The sequence below is a fragment of the Pituophis catenifer genome, unplaced genomic scaffold, assembly GCF_029215685.1.
Source record: "Pituophis catenifer annectens isolate HBS135680 unplaced genomic scaffold, rPitCat1.0.hap2 SCAF_1, whole genome shotgun sequence".
Taxonomy (NCBI): domain Eukaryota; kingdom Metazoa; phylum Chordata; class Lepidosauria; order Squamata; family Colubridae; genus Pituophis; species Pituophis catenifer.
The window spans coordinates 180,645,921-180,672,207 of NW_027256881.1; the positions used below are offsets into that span (position 1 = coordinate 180,645,921).

Sequence of the window (26,287 nt, forward strand, 5' to 3'; positions counted from 1 at the left end):
TTCTTTGAAGGAAGTTTCCATGATTCCTTGATTTTTCTATGCTGAAATCCTTGTAAACACTCTCTCATGAATTTCTGAAATACATGTTTGTTCTATTTTTGTGCAGAAGGTTCTGGTTTTGACAGGAGTCCCTAAGCAAAACAATTTTGTTGCCATGGTATTTTAAATAACCTTACTTTTTTTTCCAGAATGAGATTTTCACATCAAAATAAAACTATTAGTACAGGTGCACAATCCTCAGAAGGCCACCAGCTAAAACCTTTTGTACAATACTTAAGTTGAATGGATGTTCTAAACAAGATGCTAGCTATCTCTCAAATTATTCCAGCAACCTTTGTATGCTCTTGCTTGTCCTTACAAAATGTAAAACTAAATTAGTTTCCTGCAATGTTGAAGAAAGCATTAGTTAGTAATCACTGGACCCTAGAATCAGAAGAAAACATCTTCAACAAAAACGTTAAGCAATTTCTTATGCAATCTTCTGACGGAATATGTTTAAATTCAAGAATGACACATTTATGGAAGGATGGGAGAAAATAGATTTCTTATCTTAATAGGAATGAATTAGGGACGTAGCATTACAATATTTGTTTTTCATAATATATCCGTTTTATAAATTGATTGGCAGTATACATACCAAGTTTGCTTTTATATCAGATTTTTTTTAATGTATTCTGTTAAGCTTTCCTTTCCAAGTTGACATACAGATATAAGTGTTCTTTTTAGTTTTGTGCAGAGATCTAGTTTTTGACACATGCCTTTATCTCTCTGGTAGTCTAAATAATCTTATTTTTTCCTTCCAGAGTGAAATTTTCCACCAAAACTTATGCGCAACCATTAAGAAGCAGGGAGCCTCAAGATGTAAGTAAAATATATTATTTATTTTTTGTATGCATTATGATTGTACTTGGAAAATGAATATTTTAACCCAGCTTTTTCCAAACTAGTGCCCTCTAGATGTGTGGGTTTACACATTTCACAATGATTAGTCAGAATGTGATTATGGCAGTCATACTTTTACATATCCGGAGGATGCCAAGTTAAGGAAGGCTATTTTAATCATTCTCTTTCCTCCATCCTGTAACATCTTGAAAAGTAAAAACCTTGTACCAATTTCAATGAAGTAGAAGCATAAGGGAAAAAATTCCTTATCCTACAGAATAAGAATTTAATGATTAAGATCAGATATCAGTACTTTGCTTCTGACTATATAGCTCCTCCTTTGATAATCAGAATGAAGTCTTTCATCCAACACTGTTCTGCTCTAGTTCTAAGATCCTGTGGCATGAGCTAACAGTGGTATTAATAATATTAATTAATCATTATAATGCCCTTATATTGTACAACTCAAAATGGCATAACTAATGTTCCCTGCTCCTATGTTCCTATCAACAACACATTTAGGTGGATAGGACTAAGAGAGAATGACTGGCCAAAAGTCACCAGCTGGCTTCTGTGTTTAAGGGAAGACTAGAACTCAGAGTCTTTTGGTTTCTAGTCCTGCACCAACTGGATCTCGTGTACTGGCAACAAGACCCAGAAAAAACAGTGGGGTGTGTGGGGGACAACTTTAGGAATTGCTGCAAAGATACAGTTATAAGGGAAATTGAATAGAGAAAAAGAACAGTTTAAGGTACAGTACACAGAGAAAAAGAGAACTAAAAGTTTGGACTTGGCTAGATCTTCAGAGAAAAGGAATTTGAGGGTTGAGCAATAGTTACTGAGAAACTCTTTCCTGGTGCTGTTAAAATATGACATAAGGATGCTTCCGGCAAGAAAAGATGCAAATCTTACCAGGGACAATTCTTAAAGCAGAGAAGGCAATTGCAAGATACATAGGATGCAAGCCACATTTGCTCTTGAATAAATTCCCAAAGATACCAGACAAATATCACAAGGATTGAAACATTGCAACCAATAGACTTTTGAAGTGTAAGGCTTCATCTTGAGATAGAATCCAAACCCAGCAAGGAAAAGAACAATTTAAGATGGCTCACTTGAAACAGAGCATACATTTCTAAATAGCTCGTTTTCAAGTTTAATATTCTACCCTCAGCTTCTCCTCCAGTATATAATGTGTTGAGTGGAAACAGTGATACACTGTTCATCACAGAGTGAAAAAAAAAACCAGCTTTGTGATGCCTTGGGAAAGATGGGATTCTGAGACTGATAAGAGTAAAGCAGTTCTTGTAATCAATTATCCTAATTGATGGGGATGGGGATCATGGCCTGGAAAAAGAGAGGAATGCACATACTGTATATATTCATCATCTCATCTTGTTTTGACATTGATCTGGACAGTATACGACAGCATTTTCTCTTAAAGAACATCTCCCTGATTCATTTCTTAATTTCTCATCCTTATTCCCATTCTTATGTAATCCTACTGCAGATATTTGTTTCTCAAATTAATGTTTAAGTCCTTTTCCTTCTTCACTTTCCCAACATACTAGACACAAGGACAGCTCCCCCCCCATACCATCACTCTGCTAACCAACTAATTCCCACAACACTATAAAACTATCTAGAAAGGCAGTATTACCATCATTATTCTCATCTTCCCTATTACCTATCACCTTATCTTCTTATGACTACAGTATAACTTGCTGCTTGTATCTTATGATTTAAATTGTTTAATTAGTATCCTAGTATGTTGATTGCTTATTTAGTATCCATGATTATCACTAAGTATTGTATCTAATGTTTTATGATGAATGTATTTTTACAATGACTATAATAATGATCTATCGCTATTGTTGTATGTACACTGAGAGTTTATGCACTGGAGACAAATTCCTTGTGTGTCTAATGACAGTGGCCAATAAAGAATTCTAGTCTAGTCTAGTCTAGTCTAGTCCAGTCCAGTCCAGTCCAGTCCAGTCCAGTCCAGTCTAGTCTAGTCTAGTCTAGTCCAGTCTATTTCATGTTTCAATTTTATCACAATTTCATTATTATATAATTCTTCATTAAGTGACCATTTGTTTTCATTTATTAATATTTAAATATTGTTATGTGAGCAGTTTGAAATTTTAGTTTTTCTTTTGGTCCTTGCAAGTAATGTTCTGAATGATTCCATATTGGATGACTCTGTGTCTTAACAGGAGGGATGACACTTTCCAGGCAAATATTTATATTACTATGAAATTTCTCTGAAAAATATAGACTCTTACCTATATATCTTCTATCCTTCAGACTGTTTTTAGCAAATGAGTTTGTAAAAATATTAAGTGTTTAGGAATAAATATTTTTAAATATTGATCAGTCAGCCTGAGATTTTCTGAGATTAGAAAATGAAAGGATAGCATATATCATCTTTCCCGTTTAGAAGGAGAATCAAAAGCATATAATTCTGGCTTCTTTTATGAGAAGACAGCACCTAAGGCTAAGAGCCAGATCAAAATGCTTTAAATACATTCAATTGTAAGAAGCATATCACTGGTTTGGATTTCAAAACTATTCTTCTAAGATTACTTTTTTTTCCAGATATCCAAAGTGTTTGAAGAAGAGATCACACCTGGTTTTACCTTGTCTCACAGTAAGGAACATATTGATGTCACATTGGGTGAAGAATTCTTTGAGAAACAAAAGCCTACAGAAGAAGCCATCAAAACTACTGTGCCTGGGTAATCATACATAGTGTCCAGATGATGTATTTACATAGCATAATATTAACGTATTGCTGTGTGATATGTTATCTGTGTTTTGTTATTTCATGTATGTGGGAACAATGCAATCAGCTGTTTCCACTTCTTTATACAGATTCCCAGTAAATTTTGACAGAGAATTCAGAGGTGTTTTTTTTGCAGATGGTTTCACTATCCAAACATTCCCAGAAAACTATTTTAATGGATGAAGAGGGCAAAGGTCAAATAGAGCAGCCATTCACAAACTGCCTTCCTAATGTGTTAAATTTCACACACACACCCCTAATCTCCAGAGACTATAACCAAAAACCATATTGGCTGGGAATCATTATGAAGTCTTGCACATCTGGAAAGCAATAGGTTGTTAGGCTGAAGAAGGACATCTTAAATTCAAGAGTATATGCAGAGGAGGCAAGGGAATAAATAAGTACCTGATTATGTATACTATCACACAATTTACAAATCTGCATCAGAGATCTTTGTAAAAGTGGGTCATAATGGCATGTGCATGTCTGCATCAGTGCCAATATCTCACCATTTTGGCATCATGGTGGTTTACAGCTTAGGTCTTGTTAAGATAAATACAAAAGAATGAAGTTCAAAATAGATGGCTTTTTTTTGGCCTACAGTGAAAGTGAGAGCTGCCTATAGAAATCTCTGAAGAAATTTAGAATTTAATTGTGGATATGACTAGACACCAGTTACGTAATTTTCTCTTCCCTTCCTCTACCCCCCACTCCCCAGAAAAAGGAAACAAGCATTTCCTAGTTCATAAAACCCTTAAACTATTCTTACATCTGCTTGGGATATTTCTTATATCTTATTGTTAGGAAAATGTATGTTCCTGAAGGAAACCTTCAGGGAAGCCTTTAATTAAATCTCCATGTCATTTTTGACTCTCAAGTTTAGCCTGAATACATTTACAGCTCATATTTTAAGATGAGATTTTGATTCAATGTATGATTCAACTGAATGTTTTTCTGTTATGATTTTCCACTATAATGGGATTGTCAAGAGATTTAAATAAAATAGACATTATATAATAGTGATAATTGAGACAATTTAATTATTTGTCTCAATCATTTGATCATCATATTCAGCTTGTTTTATGCTCCTGTGCAGATCTGAGTCTCAATCTAAAAGCTCTAATAACATCCCCAAATTCCTGTATTGTATTAAGACATGATGCTTATAATTGCTGAAATTACATTATGTCTGCAGACTTCAGAATTTGCAAAATATTGTAATCCACAAAATTCAGCCCATAGTTTCTATATACACACATAATAGATTAGATCTTGAGTACACTGATTTTATAAAATGAATGTATTTAATAGAATGCAATGGAGATTTATACTGCTTTCCCCTCTCTCTCTCCCTCTCTTTTTTTTTTCCCTCTGTCATTCCTTGCAGCACTCCACCAAAGCTTGAAACGTAAGTACTGATACAGTCTTTTGCTGCTTATGGTTTTCTTGGATTGCAATATAGTATAGTGTCTAAATGTGTCATCTGGTTTGTTTGCCCCTCTATAATCCTGTATTTTGTTAATCTGAGTTAATCTTATTTCTTTATGGTCTATTTTAATCCAAGTTTACAACATATTTTGAGAAACAGTGTACCAAATCTGTTGCCCTGGAAAAAACAAATTCTTGTTCTGCAAAAAAAAAAAAAAAAAAAGGAAAGAAAAGAAAATCTGGGGTGTTGCTGAGTTAACTCATGTGTATTTGTCTGCTCTGGAGTAACGTTGGACAGTTTGATAAACTTCATCACTGCCTGCTGCCTTTTATAGAAAAAGGTAAGGAAGGCCATATAAATTATATTACAGCACTGTTTCCTGAGATGTGGCAACCCTATACAGGATTTATGAGCCCTAGGCCAAATAAACGGGAGGACGTCAGGTTGCTTGTCTGCTGAATTAGTTGAAATTCTTCCTACATGAAATTCTTTTGTAGTTACAAACCTTTATGTTTAAAAGTCTCATTTTCAGGGGTATTCAAAACAGCCTCCTATACTGAAGAGACACTCATAAATGATAGTAAAATTGGGAAACATTTCAGATTCCAAGGTTGAGTTGCTGTTGACTTAAAAAAAAATTCTTTAAAAGGAAAACATATTAACATAAAATGTCTGAACTGAACTACTAGGCACTTTCATTCTGTTTGTTTCAGATTTAGCATGGCACTTTGATAGGCAATCTGATATTTTCCAGGTGCCTGGACAGCAACCTAGCTGACATGGCCAGTAGCCATTATTATGGAACTTGGGGAAGACATCAGACTCCCTACCTTGATATACCTATTGTCAGAGGCATGCATTATCATTGTTGTTATGATCTTTGTTTTTGTTTTAAAAGTTTATATTGAAATGGGAAACTGTCCTATTCCATTTCATTTTGACTATATCAGATTGATAGAATTATCTCTTTAGAATGTATTATTATTTATTAGTAAATTCAGATAAGAATGCCAGAGGAGTTATGTCTTACTACACCTATCTATCTAAACTGCCATTGGGGGGTATTTCTTACTATTTCTTATATTTATTACCTCTCGAAAGTTATTTATTATTCATTCAGGATTTTTTAATGAATTTAGTAATCCAAGTTGTACATTGCATTTGCCTCCAATACAAGTGCAGGCTGAGTCATACATTCATGTGACAAAGGTGTAATCTAGAGAGGTTTTTACAGATTGAATGACAGAAATCGGATTTCCAAATCTCCCAAGCACTTTTTAAAAAATTGAGTCCACTGGGAGAAATGATTAAAAAAACCCAATATGATGTTTACATGTAGGAACCAGTTCTCTATCATATTCTGTTGTTCAGTTTTTTCATGATATCATTTTGCCTGGATTGTCAGTAACTAGTTGGCTTCTTTTAAACTCCTGCTTGTGTCATCAGTGATAGTATCTAGTTAGTCTATCTTATGTAAACATAGTTTTTTCAATTGACTTTAATTTTTCCAAGCAGTAGAATCTTCTCCAAGAATGTTTACATTTTATAATATGTCCAAAATATTATGTTTGGAAGCCTACCTTCTCTTAACAGCGTCCACCCTCTGGAAGGAAAATTCCCCAAGATTTGAATGGTTTCCACTTTGCTAGTGTTTCAAAGGGCCCTAAAGATCTGGTTCTTCACCCATGACTGATTCCTCTTTCCCCCTTTTTGTTCCCTTCTGGGTTCATTTTCTTTACTGTCATTGTTCTTTGGTCTTATACTGTTTTCATCCCTATGTAGAATTTTTCTATTGTTCTTTGCTTTTAAATGTTTTAATGGTTGTAAGCTCCCCAGAGTTGCTGGGACTTGGGTAATATATAAACTAAACAAATTATTATTTGTTCACAACAATGTGTAGTCACAGCTGACAGTTCTTTAGTTTCATATTCAATGAAGAACCTAGGATGTCATAAAATCCAAGCAGTATGACCATTTGCAATTGACAGATGTTCACCTCCCGTTGTTGAGATGAGTGGCCATACAAATTGTATTAATTAATTAATTAATTAATTAATTAATTAATTAATAGAAGGTTCTTGGAGTGTACCCATTTCTAGAATGAACAGGATGGGCAGAAACAGTTGGAGATAGGTGCTCTCTGCAGGATCCAGATTCTATGCCAAGATCTTTATAGTTAATAATCAGCATCTTGAATTTCACTCGGACTGGCAACTGATGCAGCTCACATAATAGCAGTGGTAACATATGGGCATACCCAAAGGCACCCATTACTCTTGGCATTTTTGCATTTTCTACCAGCTGTACATTCCGAATGGTCTTCAAGGGCAGCTCCTAGTAGAGCACATTGCAACAATTCAGTTATATCTATTTAAATTCAAACAATTTTACATTTCAAAGTAATAATTATTATTTCTCTGGAACAATTTGTACATTATATTTTGTAGGGAAGATGTTGTTGCTGATTTAGTGGAACAGATTTCTGAGCTGACAGCTATTATAGAGCAATTGCGCCGAGATCATCAAGTGACACATAAACAGGTGAATCTTATTGGTCGTGGAGAGAGAGTAGTGGTTGGAGGAAATTATTTGGTCCTCTTCCAGAAACCAATTACTATCAAGTTAGGTGAACTGAATTTAAAAGACATTTCTAAAGCAAAGGTATTAATGGGAATAATTAGTGTGGAGATGGGATGAAATGGAATGTATTTGGCCTCTTGTTTGCAGATAAAACTTTATGCACAGTTGAACTGTGCATCTTTGAGTTAGTCTTGATTCCAGCCATGTTCCTGCAATTTCCTTGGCAAAATAGTTTGCTATTGCCTTCTTCTGAGGGCTGAGGGAGACTGACCAGCTGGCTTTGTGACTAAAGCAGGACTAGAATTCAGTCTCCTGAAGTCTAGCCTTTATCTTTAAATACTGCCCTGGCTATCTATATATACAGTTATACTGCTAAAAGAAAAATACTTATTAAATGTAATTGTCTTTTTCTTTTTTTCTAGATGGAGAAAGATATGGAAGAAAAATGCAATGAGATGCAAGAGGAACATGATAATAAAATGAGGTCTGTCTGTCCTTGTTTGGAAGCTTAAAGTAACTTTTCTTTTTTCATAGTTATAGGAGCAAAGGAGGAATAACAACATATTAGGGAACCAGTTTCCATTCCTCCCCCAACTTTAGAAAGGAAGCGGACAGCATGTGACTTTTTTGCATTGTTCTGTGGAGGTCCATCAACTCAGAAGTAATAATGAACAAAATATTATGACTATTGACTAATCTTATTTGAATCTGTGTCATTGGCCATTTTCAGTCACATAAAAATCTTTTTTTTTAATGCAGAGCACAAATAGAGTATACAAAATAAATGATTAATTGTTAAAATATTGCATTTTTGCATACTGTGCTTTTTAGTCTTTAAAGTTATTTTTTGTGTGACTGAAAATGGCCAACAAAAAAAACTCAAAGTTATTCAGAAGTTAAGCCCATACAAATTTGGTGAAATTTTCTTACAAGTATATCTGAATATTTAGAGCCACAGTCAGCATAAGTTAAATAGAGCTGCTACTCTATCTGCAGTACTGAACAATTCCCTCCCAGGATGTAGTCCTGTTGAAAATCTTTTTTCTGTTACTTACTCTGTGGGGAAGCTCCCTATTGATGCCATGATAAGCTTTCTTCTTAAGCAAGTATAAGCACAAGGGAGTAGACTTAATTTTCCCTACCTTATTATTGGAACCCAAATATTTATCAGCTTTCCCTTCCCAGCAGTGCCTACTACTTTACCTACACATCAGATGCAGCTTTGGGCCTTTAAAAAGTCATTCTCTTTCTCATTAGTTCCAGTTTCCCACTTACTTGTCTACATTGCAATTAGGATTATTCCTTAATAACTAGAGTAGCAATTGGTGTGGGCATGGCATGCTTTCAACTCAGAAAAAAATATGTGAATAAAAACATAATAATAATAATAATAATAATAATAATAATAATAATAATAATAATAATAATAATGATGATGATGATGTAGCATAATAGGAATAATAAAACCAATCACAATAATTGTTCTCCATACAGTACAAACATGCAATAAAAATAATATATAAATATAATTGAACATTGGTTTTGAATGTACCTTGGTACTCAACTGCTTTGAAACTCATCAAATTTGGTACTTAACACTTTTGACGTAAACATTTTGTCCCGAAACCCATTTGTTTGGTACTCAATGCACAAGCAAGAACTTGCCTATGTCAGCTGCCTTGTGATTCACTACATTATTCCTTATGGGAAAAAATTGTTTGGTATGCATCACTTTTGGTAGTCATCATGGCTCCTGGAACCAATTAATGTTGAGCCCTGAGGTACCACTATAGTAAGAAAACGTATTCTAAAAGCCCAGGTTTAGCTCCTATGCAAGTTACAAGCAGTTCAGAGCTTTTCAGAATAGGATGGAGTTATCCATTTCCCCAAATTCAAGAGAGCCAGTAATTTCAAGGCTTTGCTTATGGAGATTTTTCATAAAACTATGCCCTTAGTTACTATTTGCAAAGCCTATTAAGGAAAGGAATTGCTGACTTTTTTTTTTGTTTCCTTCCTTCGCATTCCACCAAACATCAGATGGGGTTGGCTTTGAGAAAAGATGGAGTCTGATAGATGGCCTGAAGAGTAAATATTTGGTCCTGGTGCCTTGTGTGGTTGCATTCAAAAGAAGCCTGGTCAACAGCTGACAGATGCTATGGGCTTTTCTGCTTCCTTGTGGAGTTTTCTACCATCTCTAGTTATCTGTTAGCTGGGCTGAAAGGTTGTAAATCAACCTTTGCATTGAGTTGATCTCATGGTTTAGATCCTTTTGAGAATACCACAGAGAGAATGATACATGAAAGGCTGATCTTCCTTACTTTATCTCTTCAGCCTAAGACATGCTTGTGTGTGTTTCTTCTGTACTTTTAGTGCTGCTTTGCTGTCACCTCTCTAGATAATGCACATATTTTTGTAGATTTCCCTTCCCCTCTAGAGTATTTGAGTCCTTCTGAGTTCCTCCTAAGGAGCTCTTCTTGAAAAGTAAAGGATATTTTATAACCTTTATGCTGTTATGTTGTCTTGGCAGGGAGATTCAAGGATTTCACATAATACAAGTGAATAACCTGGAAGAGCAGTATAAGAAAGAGTTGCGGAATGAGAGGGCAACTGCGCAAGAAAAATTGGGTATGATGCAGGGCTATCTATTTGTCTCATGCCTACATGTGTACTGGAACTTCAGCACACAGAGTTGTTTCACAAAAGAAATTAGAAATAGATAAGTAGCCAGGTACAATGGGATGATTAATATACCAGTTTCAGTGGTGGGTTTCACTTACCTTTGCTACTAGTTCGCTTGCACACCAACCATCACTTCACTTGCACGTGTGCCACTTCTGTGCATGCGCAGAAACATGCGCAGAATATATTTGATGACGTCTGGGCGGGTGGGCGGAGCCTCCCAACGCCACTACTACCGGCTTGCCCAAACCAGGGCAAACTGGTAACAACCCACCACTGACCAGTTTGTTATAGTGGTTAAAACACAAGGCGAGAAACTGGGGACTGTGAATTCTAGTCCTACCTTAGGCACAAGGCTAGCTGGGTGATCTTAGGTTAGTCACTCTCTCTCAGCCTTAGGAAGAATGCAATAGTAAACCACTTCTAAAATCATGCCAGGGACTTGCAGGCAGTTGTCAGGAATCAATGCTGACTTAAACACACACACACACACACACGTATTTCCATCAGCTGTTGCTGTTGCTATTGCATTTAGAACTACATAAGGAACAAAACTGCTCCCTCTTTTTACAAATCCAGAGCAATTTGTAATTTGTAATTTACAAACCCAGAACAATTTGTAAACTATTTGATTGGTATCTGTATGTGTGGGTGTGGGGAATTGAAAAAAATCAACAAGCAACTTATTTTAATATCTTAAATACTTATAGGCTGAATTTTCTATGCTACCAGTCACAGACTTGTAGACGTCAATATTAGAATCCTGACAAGGCAATTTTAAGCTATGAGGCACAGCAACCTCTGGTCCTAACATCTACAGAAAGGGACAAAATTGTTAAACTAGAAATTGTGATCTTCTATGTTTCACTAAGTGCAATGTGTTAAAAAATCCTAGCTGAAAGTAAGTCAGTGACAGATTCAATAGAAATATTGGACCAGTTTTTCACAACCTGCTGCTATTCAGATGCATCAAACTCTCCTTTGCAGCTAATGTTCACCCCTAGCATGGTGAATGGTAGCAAAATGCACATTGAAGAGAAGTTAAGAAATCACAGGAAAGTCAACAATCTTAAAATAGTAAAAATAAAACAGAAGCCTATCAACAATAAGAAACCTTGACTAGCCAGTTGGTGAAAGCCTTAACTAGAAAAGAAGAAAAACAAGCTTAAAATATTTCACCTGATTTCATTGAGGGATTTCCAATATTCAAATGCTATTTAAAAAATAAAAAATAATCACCTAGCCATCTCATCTTTGTTTTGCAAGGATGCCCTGTGTCATTGCAGGAAGTTTCAGGCAGAAACTGTTAAGGTTTTGAGAAGCAAAATTATTTTCCCTTCACAGGATGTTCTATATCAGTATAACTTTTTTTCTTATTTTTTCTCTGTTAAGATCAAAGGTCCACTTACATAGGGCCATGTGGGCAAACTCCAAATAGTAAAAGAACTTGGTATTGTAACTTAACAGTTTACTTGGATAGCTTTGATTGCAGCATTAATTTCTTTGGTCAGATAGAACATCTAACTGTACTTTAGAAGAACTTCCCTCAGGGTGGGAAATGCCCTAATGACTGTAAAAGCCAGAAGCCAAATTCAGTTCAAGTTAGAAATATGAAGAATTGAACAAGTCTTTCTGAGAATTAGGAAAATTGTCTTCAAAAAGAAACCTTGTTAATCTCACCAGCTTGAGAAAAACTGTGTTTACAGCTAGCAGGAGAGACTTATAAGGGCAGAAGGATATGAGAAGGCATCATCTTCAGATGCCATGGTCTCAAAAAAATAGATGTGTTTCAGGAAGTTTTTTAAGGGTAGGAACTTTCTCTCAAGTTCAAAAGAACCTGATTTTTACCATTGGGGGAGGGGGGTTAATGGGTGAGGGAAAGTAGGGCAGACAAAGGACCAGTTTCTGTCTTAACGCCCTCTTTCCCAAGCTCTAGACCCTGACTCAAAATTGCACTGCCAAACTTGAGTTATTTTGTTGCTGAAGTTAATTGGTGTAGTTTTGAGATGCTGGGAGATTGCAAATAGGATGCTTGGAGATGGGCTGAGCCAACCTTACTGGCTTCTCTATTTGGATCTCTAGGAAAATAATCACAACTTAAAACACTACAAATCTCTAACTCTGCTCTCCATATCTTTCTCAAACTGCACCCAACCTCCTTCTTCCTAACTAGAATGAGGGGGGAAATATTTCCCTGTCAGTTACTTCCTAATATTTTGGAACAGGCAGCTCCTAGCAACAATTAGGAGATACTCTCCTAGCAAAAACATCACCAATGACTAGGACAATTAAAATATTATTTTTAAGCACTCCTGGCTTCATTAATTCTCTTCTATCTATGTTGAGAAGTGGGCCATGGGGAAAAAATACTAATAATTCTGAGTTAATTTATTAGAAAAATATATAACTAAAATTAAGACAAATCAAACCCAAAACATGAAAAACATTTGAGTCAGTAGTTTATAGCGCTATGATTTGGATACGTGGAATATATTACTTCTTTCCTTTTTTCCATCCTCAGCTACAATGCAGAAGGAATACAAATACCTGAAGAATGCATTTCGTATGTACCAGGTAAAGATTTAAATTGCCATCTAAGAATTAATGAAGTACATTTGTAAAACTCATGGATTTAGGAGCCATATTTATAATTTGGAGATACAACAGAAACACCTTTTCACATGAGCCTTCAGTTGGCTATGGCTTTCCCACAATGTGCAACTACTGCAAGGCAGTCCATATGGGGCTACCCTTACAAAGCGTCTAAAAATTGCATAGTGCAAAGTACAGGATGGAGTCTGATATACATTTAAGCATTTTTGGCATCCTCCAAAATTATCCTATCTAATTCCTTATTGGACATGCAGCTTCTTATCCATTTTATTTGGTCTTTCTCCTGATGGAATCTCAAGTAGAAGAAAATATGGAGGCTATCCATTCTGTAAAATATTATCCCTGATTCCTAATAAATATCCCATAAACATCAAGGACAGCAATTAGTGAATGGTTCGGGGTCTACCTTTTGCAATGTGGGAGAGCAAGGCTGTTCAACTGACTGCACTTGATGTGAATGAGTTGCTGCAATGGGGAGACAGTGCTCAGGAGCTAACCTCTCTCTACCCTCCCCCTCCTTTATTTAGCTATGTACTGCCTATTTGCCTACCTATCTCTACAGGGCTTTGGTGGTTGGCTCCAATCAAAAACTTTTTATTATGCAGAGCAATTTTTATTCTCAAAACTTATTTGAACGCAGAAATTAAACTCTTTTCTTACTTAGAAATTGTTATTTTTATTTTAAAAATAGTTTCTTCCTTTTTTAAAATCTTTATCCACAAGTGTATTTTTAAATTTTGGCTTTTTAAAAATCTAACTATTTTAGTATGCAAATGTGCAAGCAACTGGCAAATTCTTCATATTTTGCAGAAGGCAGTATGGGTAGTCCTTGATTTACAACCACAATTAAGCTCAAAATTTCTGTTGCTAAGTGAGAGAGTCTTACCCCCTTTTATGACCTTTCTTGGCACTGTTGTTAAGTGAATCACTGCAGTTGGTAAAGTTAGTAACACAATTGTAAAGTGAATTTGGCTTTCCCCATTGACTTTGCTTGTCAGAAGGTCGCAAAAGGTGATCACATGACTTTGAGACACATAAATATGAACTAGCTGCCAAGCATCCAAATTCTAATCACATCACTATGGGGATGCTGCAATGGTCGTAATTGTGAAAAATGGTCATAAGTCACTTTTTCCAGCACCATTGTAACTTTGAACAGTCACTAAATGAATGCATGTACCTATGGTTTATAATTCTTCCCTCCCAACCTGGAAAAAGACACATATGTGCTCTGGTGAAAAGCTCTTGTGACTTCTCAATATCCCATGGAGTTCATGGTTTAAAAAGTCATATATGCAATGTCTTGCATAGGAGAAAATAAGTCAACTTTAAATCCTCCTATGTGCTGAGGGGGTTATAGTTAATCCACACAACTGAATGAGCAAAACTCATGATGACTTTTGAAATATTTTTTTAATTGGACCACAATATCCTGTTTAATATAAATAACATATTTTAATGCATTGATAGGCAGAACTGGTGCCTATATATGTTTCAAGCTGGTTGGTGGTTTTATTTGCTTGTTTGTTGTGGTAGGATAGCATTTCTGATGAAATGGAAGAAAAATGGCTGAGAAGACAGGCCGAATGGAAAAAAAGTGAGCGGACTGAACGAGAAAAGGCATTATTACAACAAAGTAAGTAAAAGAAATGTACTAATCTTGTACTACTGTAATCAAAGCACTATTTTCTGTTTCCTCAGCATTTTATTATCCCATAGAAAGTTTTCAGGAAAAGAAGCAAGGACACCCAAATGCTGCAGAGGTTTTGCCTTATTCTACATGTATATATAGTAATATATAGTATAATCTCACCTAAATTAATCCAGGTTATAATAGCAATATCAATAAGACTTATATACTGCTTCACAGTGCTTTCCAGCCCACTTTAAGCAGTTTACAGAGTCAGCTTATTGCCCCCAACAATCTGGGTCCTCATTTTACCGACCTTGGAAGGATGGAAGGCTGAGTCAACTTTGAGCTGGTCAAGATCGAACTCCTGGCAGTCAGCAGAATTAGCCTGAAATTCTGATTCCAACCACTGCGCCACCATGACTCCTATAAAATTAGTAATGATCATATATAATTAATATAATTAATATTATAAAATACTAATACTAATTATTATTATACTAATTAATATTAATTATAAAACTAGTAAGAGTATTCTGAGACTAATAAAGCCTTAGAGCAGGGGTCTGCAACCTTTAACACTCAAAGAGCCACTTGGACCCATTTCCCACAGAAAACAAAACAGTGGGAGCCGCAATGCCTGGGTGGGCATGGCCAACTTGACACATGACCCCCTAGCCATGCCTGGTGGGTGTGGCCAACTCACCACTCCCCCTGGTCACATGATCCCCCCCTAGCCATGCCTGGTGGGTGTGGCCAACTCAGCATCACTCCCACCCAGCCACAAAACATTTCGAACACGTGTATTGGAGGGTAGGGTGTAGTCAGCTGTCAAACTGAATAAAAAATAGAATAGAATAGAATTATTTATCAGCTGAAGAGGTTTCAGAAAAAAATGCTTTTAAAAGCTTCTGACGATCAGGCAACTCAGCTGGGATCTCAGAGGCTTTTAAAAGCATTTTTTCCCTACAACTCTTCAGCCGAAGAGGTTTCAGAAAAAAATGCTTTTAAAAGCCTCTGATGATCAGGCAACTCAGCTGGGATCTCAGAGGCTTTTAAAAGCATTTTTTTTCTACAATTTCTTTGGCCGAGCGGTTTGGCTTGCATTTGGGAGGTTCCCCCCCCATCCCTTTTGGCTGTGCACGGAGCGAATCTCTTACTTACTTTCTCACCGAGTAGCAGTGACTTCCTGGATAGCGAGGCGAGGAGTGACTGGGACTCTCTTCTTCCTTCTTTTATCCAGTGAAGGGAGGAGGGGTGGGGGACAGACGGGGCCAACCAGGTGAGGAGTCTCTTCTTTTCTCAAGCCACGTGAGGAGTGACTGGGGCAATGGGTTGGGCCAACCACATGAGGAGTGACTGGGAGGGGAGCGAGTCTCTTCTCTTCTCAAGCCACATGAGGAGTCACTTGGCCCGGGATGAATGGAAGGATGAAATCAGATGGTACTACCAGTGAAAAAGTTAACTACTGGTGGGTGTGACAGGAAGCCACAGGAGAAGGGCGAAAGAGCCACGGGTTGCCGACCTCCGACTTAAAGCATTCTGATTTAAGAAAACATATTCACCAACTTTGGGGTTGGGAATAGTGTGAAGGGATGGTGGAAGAGGAGTCACAACATGTAAAATGGTGAACAAAATTGAACAATGTGGGGGGAAACAAGCACATAGCACCATCCTAGACTATCCAGGCCTAAGTAAGAATAAACTTATAACCATATTTTTGGTTATATATTATATTTTTACAAAAATTGCCCTAAAAATAAATAAATACTACACAACTCAAGTAAATATAAATATATAAAACAAATAGGTAGAAAATCAGTTGTCAAAGGCAGAAGGAAGCAAACACATTAGCAATATGGAATAAACACAAAGCTACAAGAGAAAATATTTTGCTAACAAGTTGCAGGAATCTTCCTGTTATATACAAAATTCTGCACACATAAAATTTTGCCACATTGTATTTATGGTTGGAGTCTTATCATACAATAGAAGCAGCGTATCTTTGGGTGTCTTGGGAAATGTATTAGTAAGGGTATGATATGGGTGCTGTACACATGGCTATTTATATGAAATTACCATGCTAAATTCATATGCGAGTTTCCAGGACTCAGGCACAATGCCATTAAAAAATAGATTTTAAAAAACCCTTTATCCTTTCCTCAGAGCAATCTTTAACAAAGAGATTTGAGATGGAATTAGAGGAGCAGAAGAAGATTATTCAGAATAACAGTTTTTTGCTAGGTAGAGTTTATGAACAAGAGAGAGAAGTAAGTGCATTTCCTACTTATCAAAAGTTGCTTTGCTTTGTACAGAAGGCTATTGTAACTTGAATTAAAAGCTTTTTCTTACAAATCTCAGCCAATATGATTGTTGCAAATAGGCATTGCTTGGATGATGTGTGGTGTTGTTCTGTATGAACTTGTATTCTTATAATAGCCTGAGTTACTGCTCTCATTTTTGTTTAGCACTAAAAGACTAAAATAAAAAATAAAAAACAAAAGTCATAAACCATTAAAGCTTGTTCCTGAGTGGAACAAAATTTCTTCAGGAATAATTAATCAAAAATCCATCCATCCAGTCATTTCTTGGGGATTAGAATGGCTCCAACCCTCTTGGCCTTTTGTAAGGCTTTAAAAACATGGCTGTGTTTTCGAGCTTGGACATGAAGGTGTTAAAACCCCTATTTCCTGGCTTTATTTTTAACTGGTTAATTATCTTGGTTGCTGTGTATATTTATTTTGGATGTTTTTATTGCGTTTATAGTTTTGGAATCATAAGCCACCTAGAGTCATTGCTTCAGATGGACAGGTATAGAAATTACGGTAAACAAATTCATGAAGCAAACAACTCCAAACAGGAAGCAATAAAGTGTTGAATTTTGAACTGATATTGTAAAATGGCTTAGTTACTGCATGAGATTTTATGATTGGGCAGATATCTTGCAAGTAAGGAAGGTCAATACTGCAATACCTCATTGGGTCATTTCAAACTTTTTTTTTTCATTCTCCTTTCAGTAATGGATAAAGATTAACACTATGGCATTAATGAAGGGACGTGGTGGCTCAGTGGCTAAGACGCTGAACTTGTTGATCGAAAGGTCAGAAGTTCAGCAGCTTGAATCCCTAGTGCCGCATAACGGGGTGAGCTCCCGTTACTTGTCCCAGCTTCTGCCAACCTAGCAGTTCGAAAGCATGTAAAAAATGCAAGTAGAAAAATAGCGACCACCCTTGGTGGGAAGGTAACAGCATTCCCTGCACCTTTGGCATTTAGTCATGCCGGTCAAATGACCACGGAGATGTTTTCAGACAGCGCTGGCTCTTTGGCTTTGAAACAGAGATGAGCACCGCCCCCTAGAGTCGAGAACAACTAGCACATATGTGTGAAAGGAACCTTTACCTTTACCTTATGGCATTAATGAGCCCAATTGGGAAGCAATTTAAGGCTCTGAGTTTCAATCTGAATGGAAGTTTTCAGTAAGATGTAAACTTACTGAAACTTACTAGTAAATGTTTTTTTCCTATTATCAGTAGAATTACGCACCTACCGTCCTTGTCCTACTGTCCCCATTTATTCGTACTTGCCTACCGTCCTTGTCCTACTGTCCCCATTTATTCGTACTTGCCTACCATCCTTGTCCTACTGTCCCCATTTATTCGTATCCTTATCCTGTATTCATAATCATGTTTATATTTATATCTGTTATCTTACATGTTTGACAAATAATAAATAAAAATAATAAATTAAAAAAAAGTTATGTTAGCCTCATCCGGTGCATAGCTGGTCAGAGTGTGAATTGAAGTCCATAAGGAGACTTATGGAGACGTACACCAAGACTTCATTGGGAGCCACAAAAAATTAAGAATTGAACATTTATTTTCAGGTATATTTTTCTGTTAACTTCCTATTTTTTTTTTGTTTTCCAGGAATTTGAGAAGCAGAAACAAACTGCCTTGGAAAATATAGAAGCGTTAAATGCCAAAATCAAGGCATGTGTATTGATTTTTTTAAAAAAAGTACAATTGAGGCATCTATTTAATAAGTAGCAATGTGGTCTATTTTAGGCTTCCTATTTATATATATTAGATGCAACTCTCCCAAGATTCCACCTGCTAGTTGGGGAAAAGAAGAGTTATTAGTGGGAATAATGATAATTTATTAAACTAGTATTTGCTTTAGTATTTTGATTAGGTCCAGCAACCCTTGACTATAAAGCCTTTTGAACCATTAAACAAATCTGTGAAGAACAAGGAGAATTTCTAATATTGGAATATATTGGAATGTGCAACTGGAATATAAATATCAATAATGTACTGCACATGTACAGCTATAACCACAAATGGAACTTGTCATAGAATGCTCTTGCTCAGTCTGCTGGCCAAGCTTTTTTTTAGGATACTTTAATCCATTTCATCCCCTCCTTCTCTCTCAAAAAAACCCAACTACTAAAAAGTTGGCTTCTTTAGCAAGCCAACACTGCTTTAGAAACCCTACACTGCTATTTTTTACTCCCTGGCATTTTCTTCCTCTGATATGGTGGTTGAGTATAATTTGAATTTTCTTTCTTGTTTTAAACTTTTGATTTCATCACCTAGAATTGCTTTGGCATTTGGGGTAGATGTTTAATTGAGATAATTTTCTGTCTTCGGCACTCTTTAAATATGGTCCATCCTCACTGGCTTTTTTTTTTTTTTTTTTTGGCAATGGAAGCTTTGCCTTCAAAGAATTCTATTTCCGTTAATGGAAAATATGGCAAGTTTGCCAATACATTCTTTTCTTTTCTTTTCTTTTTGATAACCTCCTGTAGACCATTAAATTTTAAGTTCAGTGTAAGTATATACAAATCAAGAATTGGTTTATTCCTTGCTACTGCAATTCTTCAAGTGATCGTTTGTGAATTCATGCACAAGGCTTCTGCATCGATGCAGTGTCTAGTTTTGAACCTTCTAGTTTACAGAGTTGTTTCACAGGAATCCCACTCTTCCTGCATACTAAGTCACAGGTGAAGCTCTCACAGAATGTCTTCAGTTCCTAAGACCATCATAGTGGATTTGAAGGGAATAGTGAGATCACATGAGACCAAGTGGGGCTAAGAGGATAACATGTTGTGAAGTAATGGATTATCACCTGAACTCCATGCACAGGGAGATAAGCAGCTCTTCACTATATGATTCATATACACGGAGAAGATCTAGCTGCCCTAAAATGACCAAACAGAAGATAGTTCTTCCAGAAGTTGGATTACCCAAATATTGGTCCCACCTATAAGGCTTGATTGAGGGGTAGGGCTGAACTTATCCAGCTGCCAAGAGTTCTAGTAGGGAATCGGAGGAAAGCTATCAATATTGCCTTGGGCTGTATGTGGGAACAGAAATGGGGCACTGTTTTTTGGCTAAATTATACCAACACTTGAACATTGCCACTGAGATGCTGGAGAGGAACACAACAAACTTTAGATGAGTAAGAAAGGCATGCAGAAAATCCCAAGAAAAAATGGATATTTGCATGAGGGAAATCCCAAGAACAAATGAGTATTTCCATTGATGTAGAAAAGATGAGAACATGAGGTGAAGATACATGGGAGAGGCCCCTTTCCACCATGCCTCTTGGCCTCCCCACTGCCAGTCTTGGGGATAGAGCTAATGCAGCCTCTGGTTATGAATTACTCTACTGTAGTTATTTCTTGCTGCCCACACGCCAATCTTCCTGGAGGGAAAAAAGTCTTGTTCAGGCTCCTTTTTAACCCAAGGTTATGTGAGAGAAGGGCTGTCATAGTCTGACATGCATAATTTACCTGTAACCCTAATAATAATGGTTAACAAGGTGATATTAACTGTAAAAATGAAATGGAAAACCAATTCTGTATTACACTCTTCTTACCATAGTAACTTTGAGGCTTTTGGTCAGAGAATAGCAATCCTGTCTCCTTTTGAGGAGACAATTAAAACATCAGTCATTTAATTTAAAATCAGTTTTATTAGAAATAGAATTTTCTTTTAGCTTAGGTAGCCAAATGTCCAAACAATTTCAATGAGATAGAATAAGGCATTTATTGCTGATGAAAATCCAGTGTCTCCCACGTGAGTCTCCCCTGGTATCCAAGGTGCAGGTTGTTCACAGATCCAGGTGGACAGGATTCAAAGTGCAAAAAATGTTAAGATGGAATGAAGCCTACGGGAATGAAGTTTCAATAAAAATGATAAATCTCTGATACAAAAACCAGAGGCATGTTCAAAGAACAATTAGATACATTCAAAATACCAAAGACTATGCAGCAGATTTTTGTTTGCTTGTTTTGTGTTGATTCCCAATAACTGCCTGGTTAAGTCCTTGCAGTTTTTTTTTTTTGGAAATAAAATTGCCACTGGCTCTTTTGTAAGACTGCGAGTGAATGTCTGGCCCAAGGTTACAACTAGATGGCTTTGTGCTTCAAGATGAGGCTAGAACTCACATAGTAGATTAGCATATTTTAAAGCAGAATTATCTGAATGTAGAAACAGTGCTGCTTTATAAAACACTAGTAAGACCACATCTGGAATACTGCAACCAATTTTGGTCATCATACTACAAAAAAGATGTTGAGTGTTTGGAAAAAGTTCAGAGGAGAGCAACTAAGATGACCAAAGGCCTGGAGACTAAACCATATGAAGAACGGCTGCAGGTTTTGGATCTGGCTAGTCTAAAGAAAAGAATTGGGGTGACATGATAGCAATATTCCAGTATTTGAGGGGCTGCCACAAAAAAGAGGGGATCAAATTATCTTCCAAAGTACCAGAGGGCAGGACAAGCAACAATGTGTGGAAAGTAATCAAAGAGAGAAGCAACCTGGAATTAAAGAGAAACTTCCGAACAGTGAGGACAATTAATCAGTGGAACAGCTTGCTTTCAGAAATCGTGGGTGGTCCATCACTGGAGGTTTTTAAGAAGTCACTTATCTGAAATGGTATAGGTTCTCCTGCTTGAGCAGGAGGCTGGACTAGACGACCTTCAAGGTCCCTTCTAGCTCTATTCTACTCTAGATGACGGCCAAGAGACTCAATTTTTTCTCCAAGAGGAGGGATTTTTCCACCCACTTTACTTCTTCAGATGCCTGGTCCAGATTAATTGACTTCTGCAATTGCAGCCTTCAAGTTCCTGTCTGGATCATATTCAGCACCTTCCATTAAATCTCTTATTTGTTCCAAGACAAAGCCTTTTTTTCCTAGCAAGAATGAGGCTGAGGTGAACAAATCTAGATTGTATTACTCCATGCTTGGGAATAAGCTTCGATCTTCAAGAAGCTAAATGAATGTGGGACAGCAAAGGGCTTGCCATGCCTTGTGTAAGTGAATAGGTGTTTGCCAATTCACTGAAGACTTTAAGGGAAGTCTTTAAGGGAAAGAAAGGGAAAAGTTACAGGACAGAGGAGGCAGGGAACTTGTAATCTGTCTCGCATGTAATCTGCATCTGTACAACCAGGCTATCTTCCTCTCCCTTTTCTGTCTCACTCCAATTTAAATCTTACATCACCCTAGCCACTTTGTGCATATAATGAAGTGAAAGCGTATAGTTCAGTGATGGCTAACCTTTTTGGCATCGTGTGCCAAAAGCTGGGGGGGGGGGGTCGCGCGTGTATGCTCACACCCATAATTCAACGCACCTTGCTCCCCCGCGCGCAACCCCCTGCGCTCCCCCTGCTTGGTACGTGATGGCCCGGAAGGCCCGTTTTTCACCCTCCCCAGACTCCAGAGCCTTTCTAAGAGCCTGGGGAGGGCAAAAACAGCCTTCCCCAGCCCCCCGGAGGCCAGAAACAGCCTGTTTCCTGACTTAAAATCAGCTGGCCGATGTGTGCATATGCGCTGGAGATGAGCTAAGGCAACGCTCGTGTGCCCATTGATATGGCTCAATGTGCCACCTGTGGCACGCGTGCCATAGGTTCGCCATCACGGGTATAGTTCATGCAAGCTTATTCCTTTCAGTAAAAGTTATCAGACAGAAAAAATGCCCAGCAAATTCCTTTGGTCGGTCTTTCATGAAATGGATTATTGGTGGGTTAGAAAAAAGTAAACATAATTTTATTGAAGAGAAAGCTACTCTTAGGTATTTTAAATATGAGCAAAAGAGCTAAAATGTGTATCTATGTATTTGGAAGGCAGAAATATTCATGACAGATAAAACAGAGGAATGGAATAAACCATAACTCTTAAGGTGTGGTGAAGGGTGTAGTTGATCTTCACCAAAGCACTGGTAAACATGCTTTTAAAAAAAGGTAAGAGTAACCTGTCGGGATAGGCAGCTATAGAATTCGATCAAATTAAAAAAAATCCATTAAAAAATTAGCATGGAACTTGAGGTCTACCCAACTCCTATTTCAAATGAATAAAACCCTATCCTATAAGTCTTATTTGGTTGGATAGGTAATTTGAGTCTTCAGTTGCATCAGTTCCAATGAGCTAGCAGCAAGAGCTCATGAGAACTGTAGTTCAAACATAAAAGAGTAAATTGCCTAAAATCTTGCTTGAGTTAAAGAAAGTACTGCTGGGTAATTTGGTGGAGACTATAATGCTCACTAAATCTAAATATGATTTAAAAATCATTGTAACTTTTTGGATCAGATCTTGTGAAATTTGGAGCATTTTCAATCGTTCACAAAAAAAAAAAAAAGAGTATTCCTATCCCCGGTATGCACAATATTGTCTGGAAAGAAATCTCTAATAAGTGTGCTTTATTTTACTAAAATCATACATTTTCATGGAATAACTGTGAAAATGTGATGCAAATGCTTGAAATTATTTTAAAAAATGTTTTTATCCAATAAAAGACATTGGAGAATGAAATGAATGAGAAGAATGAAACTCTTCATGCTATTGCTTCATCTCTTCACAAAGCAGAGTTGGAACTTCAGAAGGAGGTGAGATCTGTGATGTGACTACCCTTTTGAAACTTGTCTAACATTACTTTTTACTTGCTGGTGGTAGGTGATTATTTTTTAAAAGGATAGCCCTGCCTTTCCTTTTAATAATCCCCCAAATAGCTCAGAATAGGATAATTCCACATATTCATGTAGCGAGTAACATTGGCTCCTTCCCAGTGACTGGGATCCAAATATTGTCACTCTGCAATTCCAGAGGAGTTTTATTCTTGAGGAGGATAATAAGCCCCTTGTTCCTCCTGCTGTCCTGGGGATGGGTGAATCGCCTCCCTTTTGCCTGTAATGCTCTTCCTCCAAGGCCAGAGGCACAACCATCCAATCAGCCTTGCTCACATGCTAGGAGCTTTTCTTTACCTCTGCAAGAGAGAGCTTTCATCTGCATCAATATTCAATGTGTATCTTTTTAAAATTCCATTAAATCCTGTGGCCTTTGGTGAAGAGAACCACCATGTTTAGTTGTGCAGGAACAACAAATTCAGGTCCCATGTTCAGCTACTGTGCCACAGATGCTCCTGAAAAGGCCATTAATCATATTTTTTCTTTTCCTTATCAAACCAAACAGAAAAAAACTTAGCCTCTGCATCTCAGAGATTGATTTTCTGCGCTGATAATGGGCCATTTGCTGAATACTACATCGCTGAGAATTGTGAAATGTGCTCTGTTTAATGGTTGCTGTAACTGCTTTCAATTGCCTCTAGTTTTCTTTGTATCTCATTGCTATAGTCACCATTGGTAGCCTCCCTTGTCGTGGAACCTTACTTCTGCAACTCTCTTTTACTTGCTTACTTTACTCTGTCCCCGAACAAGACAGAGGCAAGCAATTCTCATGCAAATCACTGAGCCAATGCATTAATTCTTTGTGCAAACAAAGGTTTGTTTAAGGAGGAGAGACAAAACATGGGGAGAGCAGGACATGAGAATAGCTAACTAACATTAATAAGATAATGTTAGTTAGCTAAATAACATATGGGTGAAAGCAAAAACGGTAAGATTGAACTTTATTGAATATAGCAAAATTTGTTGATTGTGCAATCATACCAGAATGTGCAATATAACAAACACCTGATAATTATTCTGAGTAACTGTTAAATGAACAGATACTGACACTGAATCAAAGCAGTGGTGAAATGTAAAACTTGTTACTACAGGTTCTGTGGGCATGGCTTGGTGGGGGGGGGGTGTAATATGATTGAGTGGGTGTGGCCAACTTTTTTTTTTTACTTTGAAAACCATTTTTTCGACAACCTCTTCGGATGAAGAGGTTGGTAAAAAAAACAAAACCTTTTAAAGCCTCTGACAATCCCAGCTGACTTGCCTGATCGGCAGAAGCTTTTTTTTTTTTTAAACATTTTTTCTATAACCTCTTCAGCCAAAGAGGTTGTAGAAAAAAATGCTTTTAAAAATAAAAAAAAGCCTCTGATTGCACGGCTCAGCTGGGCAATGGGGGGGGGGCAGGGATTTTTGCTACCGGTTCTCCGGACCACCCGCTTCCATCGCTACTGGATCGGGCAATCCGGTCCGAAGTGGGAGCATTTCACCCCTGATACAAAGCATGCAAGAATGGCAGGTTTAGTAGAGATGGCAGCTGGAATTAAAACTGGAGATAGAACATTAATGTGAGATTTGCAGACGCCATCACTTTGTAGCCAAAAAACAAGCTCATTGAAAAGGTTATCTGGAAATAAAAATAGTTAAAATCTGGGTAGTTAAATACCAACAAAGATAAGATCAACCAGCAATGATGCTGTAGTTTTAAGCTACAGTGATTTTGTGGAAGTCAGTTAAAATTCCATCTTTTCTTGCATAGTGATCAAGCAAATGACTACCTCTAAAAAGAAATGGCCATAAGGTGCCTAATATTAAGATAAAAATTCTCTAGTTCAGTACTAATTTAAACAGTACTCAGATATCAGTGCTCTTCCAACAATAGCAAAAAAAAGATTTCATTGATGATAGAAATATGTATGTTACTTTCCACTTTTCCAAAATCCAGTTTGTTTTCTCCACTACAGAAAGTCAAAATGGCAGACATGGAGAAAACTATCCAACAAAAAGCAGCAGCTGTTGAAGAGAAATATCGAATTAATATAGCTTCTTTGACAGAAGAAAACAACACTTTGAGGTGGGGGAAAAAATCTAGTAAAATCCAAAACAGTAAGTCTTTTGAAAACGTTTAAGAGATTATTTGCCAAATTCACCCTTCTGGAAGCATTTTTATCTTAGGAGTGACAAGGGCAAAGATGTAGGGGGGCATGGAGAGATATCAGGAAATCTTAATGACTGTGAAGCTGAATGTCTAAACTTTTGTCCTTCGAAATATTTGCCATTAAAACAAACATTTAAAATGATCCTTAGAACTGTTTGAAAAAAAGCTACGTATGCCAAAAGCATGCAGTAACATTCAGTAATAACGGAACTGATTTAGTAGTTAAAATTCCAGTTGCAATATTTTGTGTCGTTAAGACAATTGAATTTGTCATTTTTGAGAAAATGAGAGAGTGGCTGGGAATCTCACTGATACCAGTAACAATATTCACGATGAGATCTGATTCCATTACTGTCCATGAGTTAAAGCATGCCCATATACACAGATTGTCAAATGTAAGTCCCATTGTTTCAAGATTACTCTCTAAGGTTAATGACTCCAAGGATCATAGCCATATTTGAGGGCAAAATCTTGGAAAGAGCTGCACTTAAATTATGCTTCTAGACTTTTCTTCCAAGATATAACTGTTCCTATAACTTCCCAGTACTTTTATCTAATCATAGAGTCCC

The 26,287-nt window shown here is 36.9% G+C and overlaps 2 protein-coding genes across 3 annotated transcripts in view; one reads left to right on the plus strand and one right to left on the minus strand.

The window, feature by feature from the left end:
- The window catches only part of FLACC1 (flagellum associated containing coiled-coil domains 1), a 29,823-nt gene that overhangs the window by 2,692 nt on the left and 844 nt on the right, over positions 1-26,287 (plus strand). The window contains exons 3-14 of the mRNA XM_070933252.1: positions 804-861; positions 3,484-3,623; positions 5,058-5,078; positions 7,547-7,640; positions 8,102-8,163; positions 10,207-10,304; positions 12,880-12,932; positions 14,508-14,607; positions 16,768-16,871; positions 18,528-18,590; positions 23,402-23,491; positions 25,525-25,634. Of these exons, the coding sequence (XP_070789353.1) occupies positions 804-861; positions 3,484-3,623; positions 5,058-5,078; positions 7,547-7,640; positions 8,102-8,163; positions 10,207-10,304; positions 12,880-12,932; positions 14,508-14,607; positions 16,768-16,871; positions 18,528-18,590; positions 23,402-23,491; positions 25,525-25,634 (993 nt within the window). The remainder of the gene's footprint in view (positions 1-803; positions 862-3,483; positions 3,624-5,057; positions 5,079-7,546; positions 7,641-8,101; positions 8,164-10,206; positions 10,305-12,879; positions 12,933-14,507; positions 14,608-16,767; positions 16,872-18,527; positions 18,591-23,401; positions 23,492-25,524; positions 25,635-26,287) is intronic.
- The window catches only part of CASP10 (caspase 10), a 32,390-nt gene continuing 26,660 nt past the window's right edge, over positions 20,558-26,287 (minus strand). For both annotated transcript variants that reach the window (XM_070933248.1, XM_070933247.1), the window contains exon 12: positions 20,558-20,772. The gene's annotated coding sequence lies outside the window, so the exon portion shown is untranslated. The remainder of the gene's footprint in view (positions 20,773-26,287) is intronic.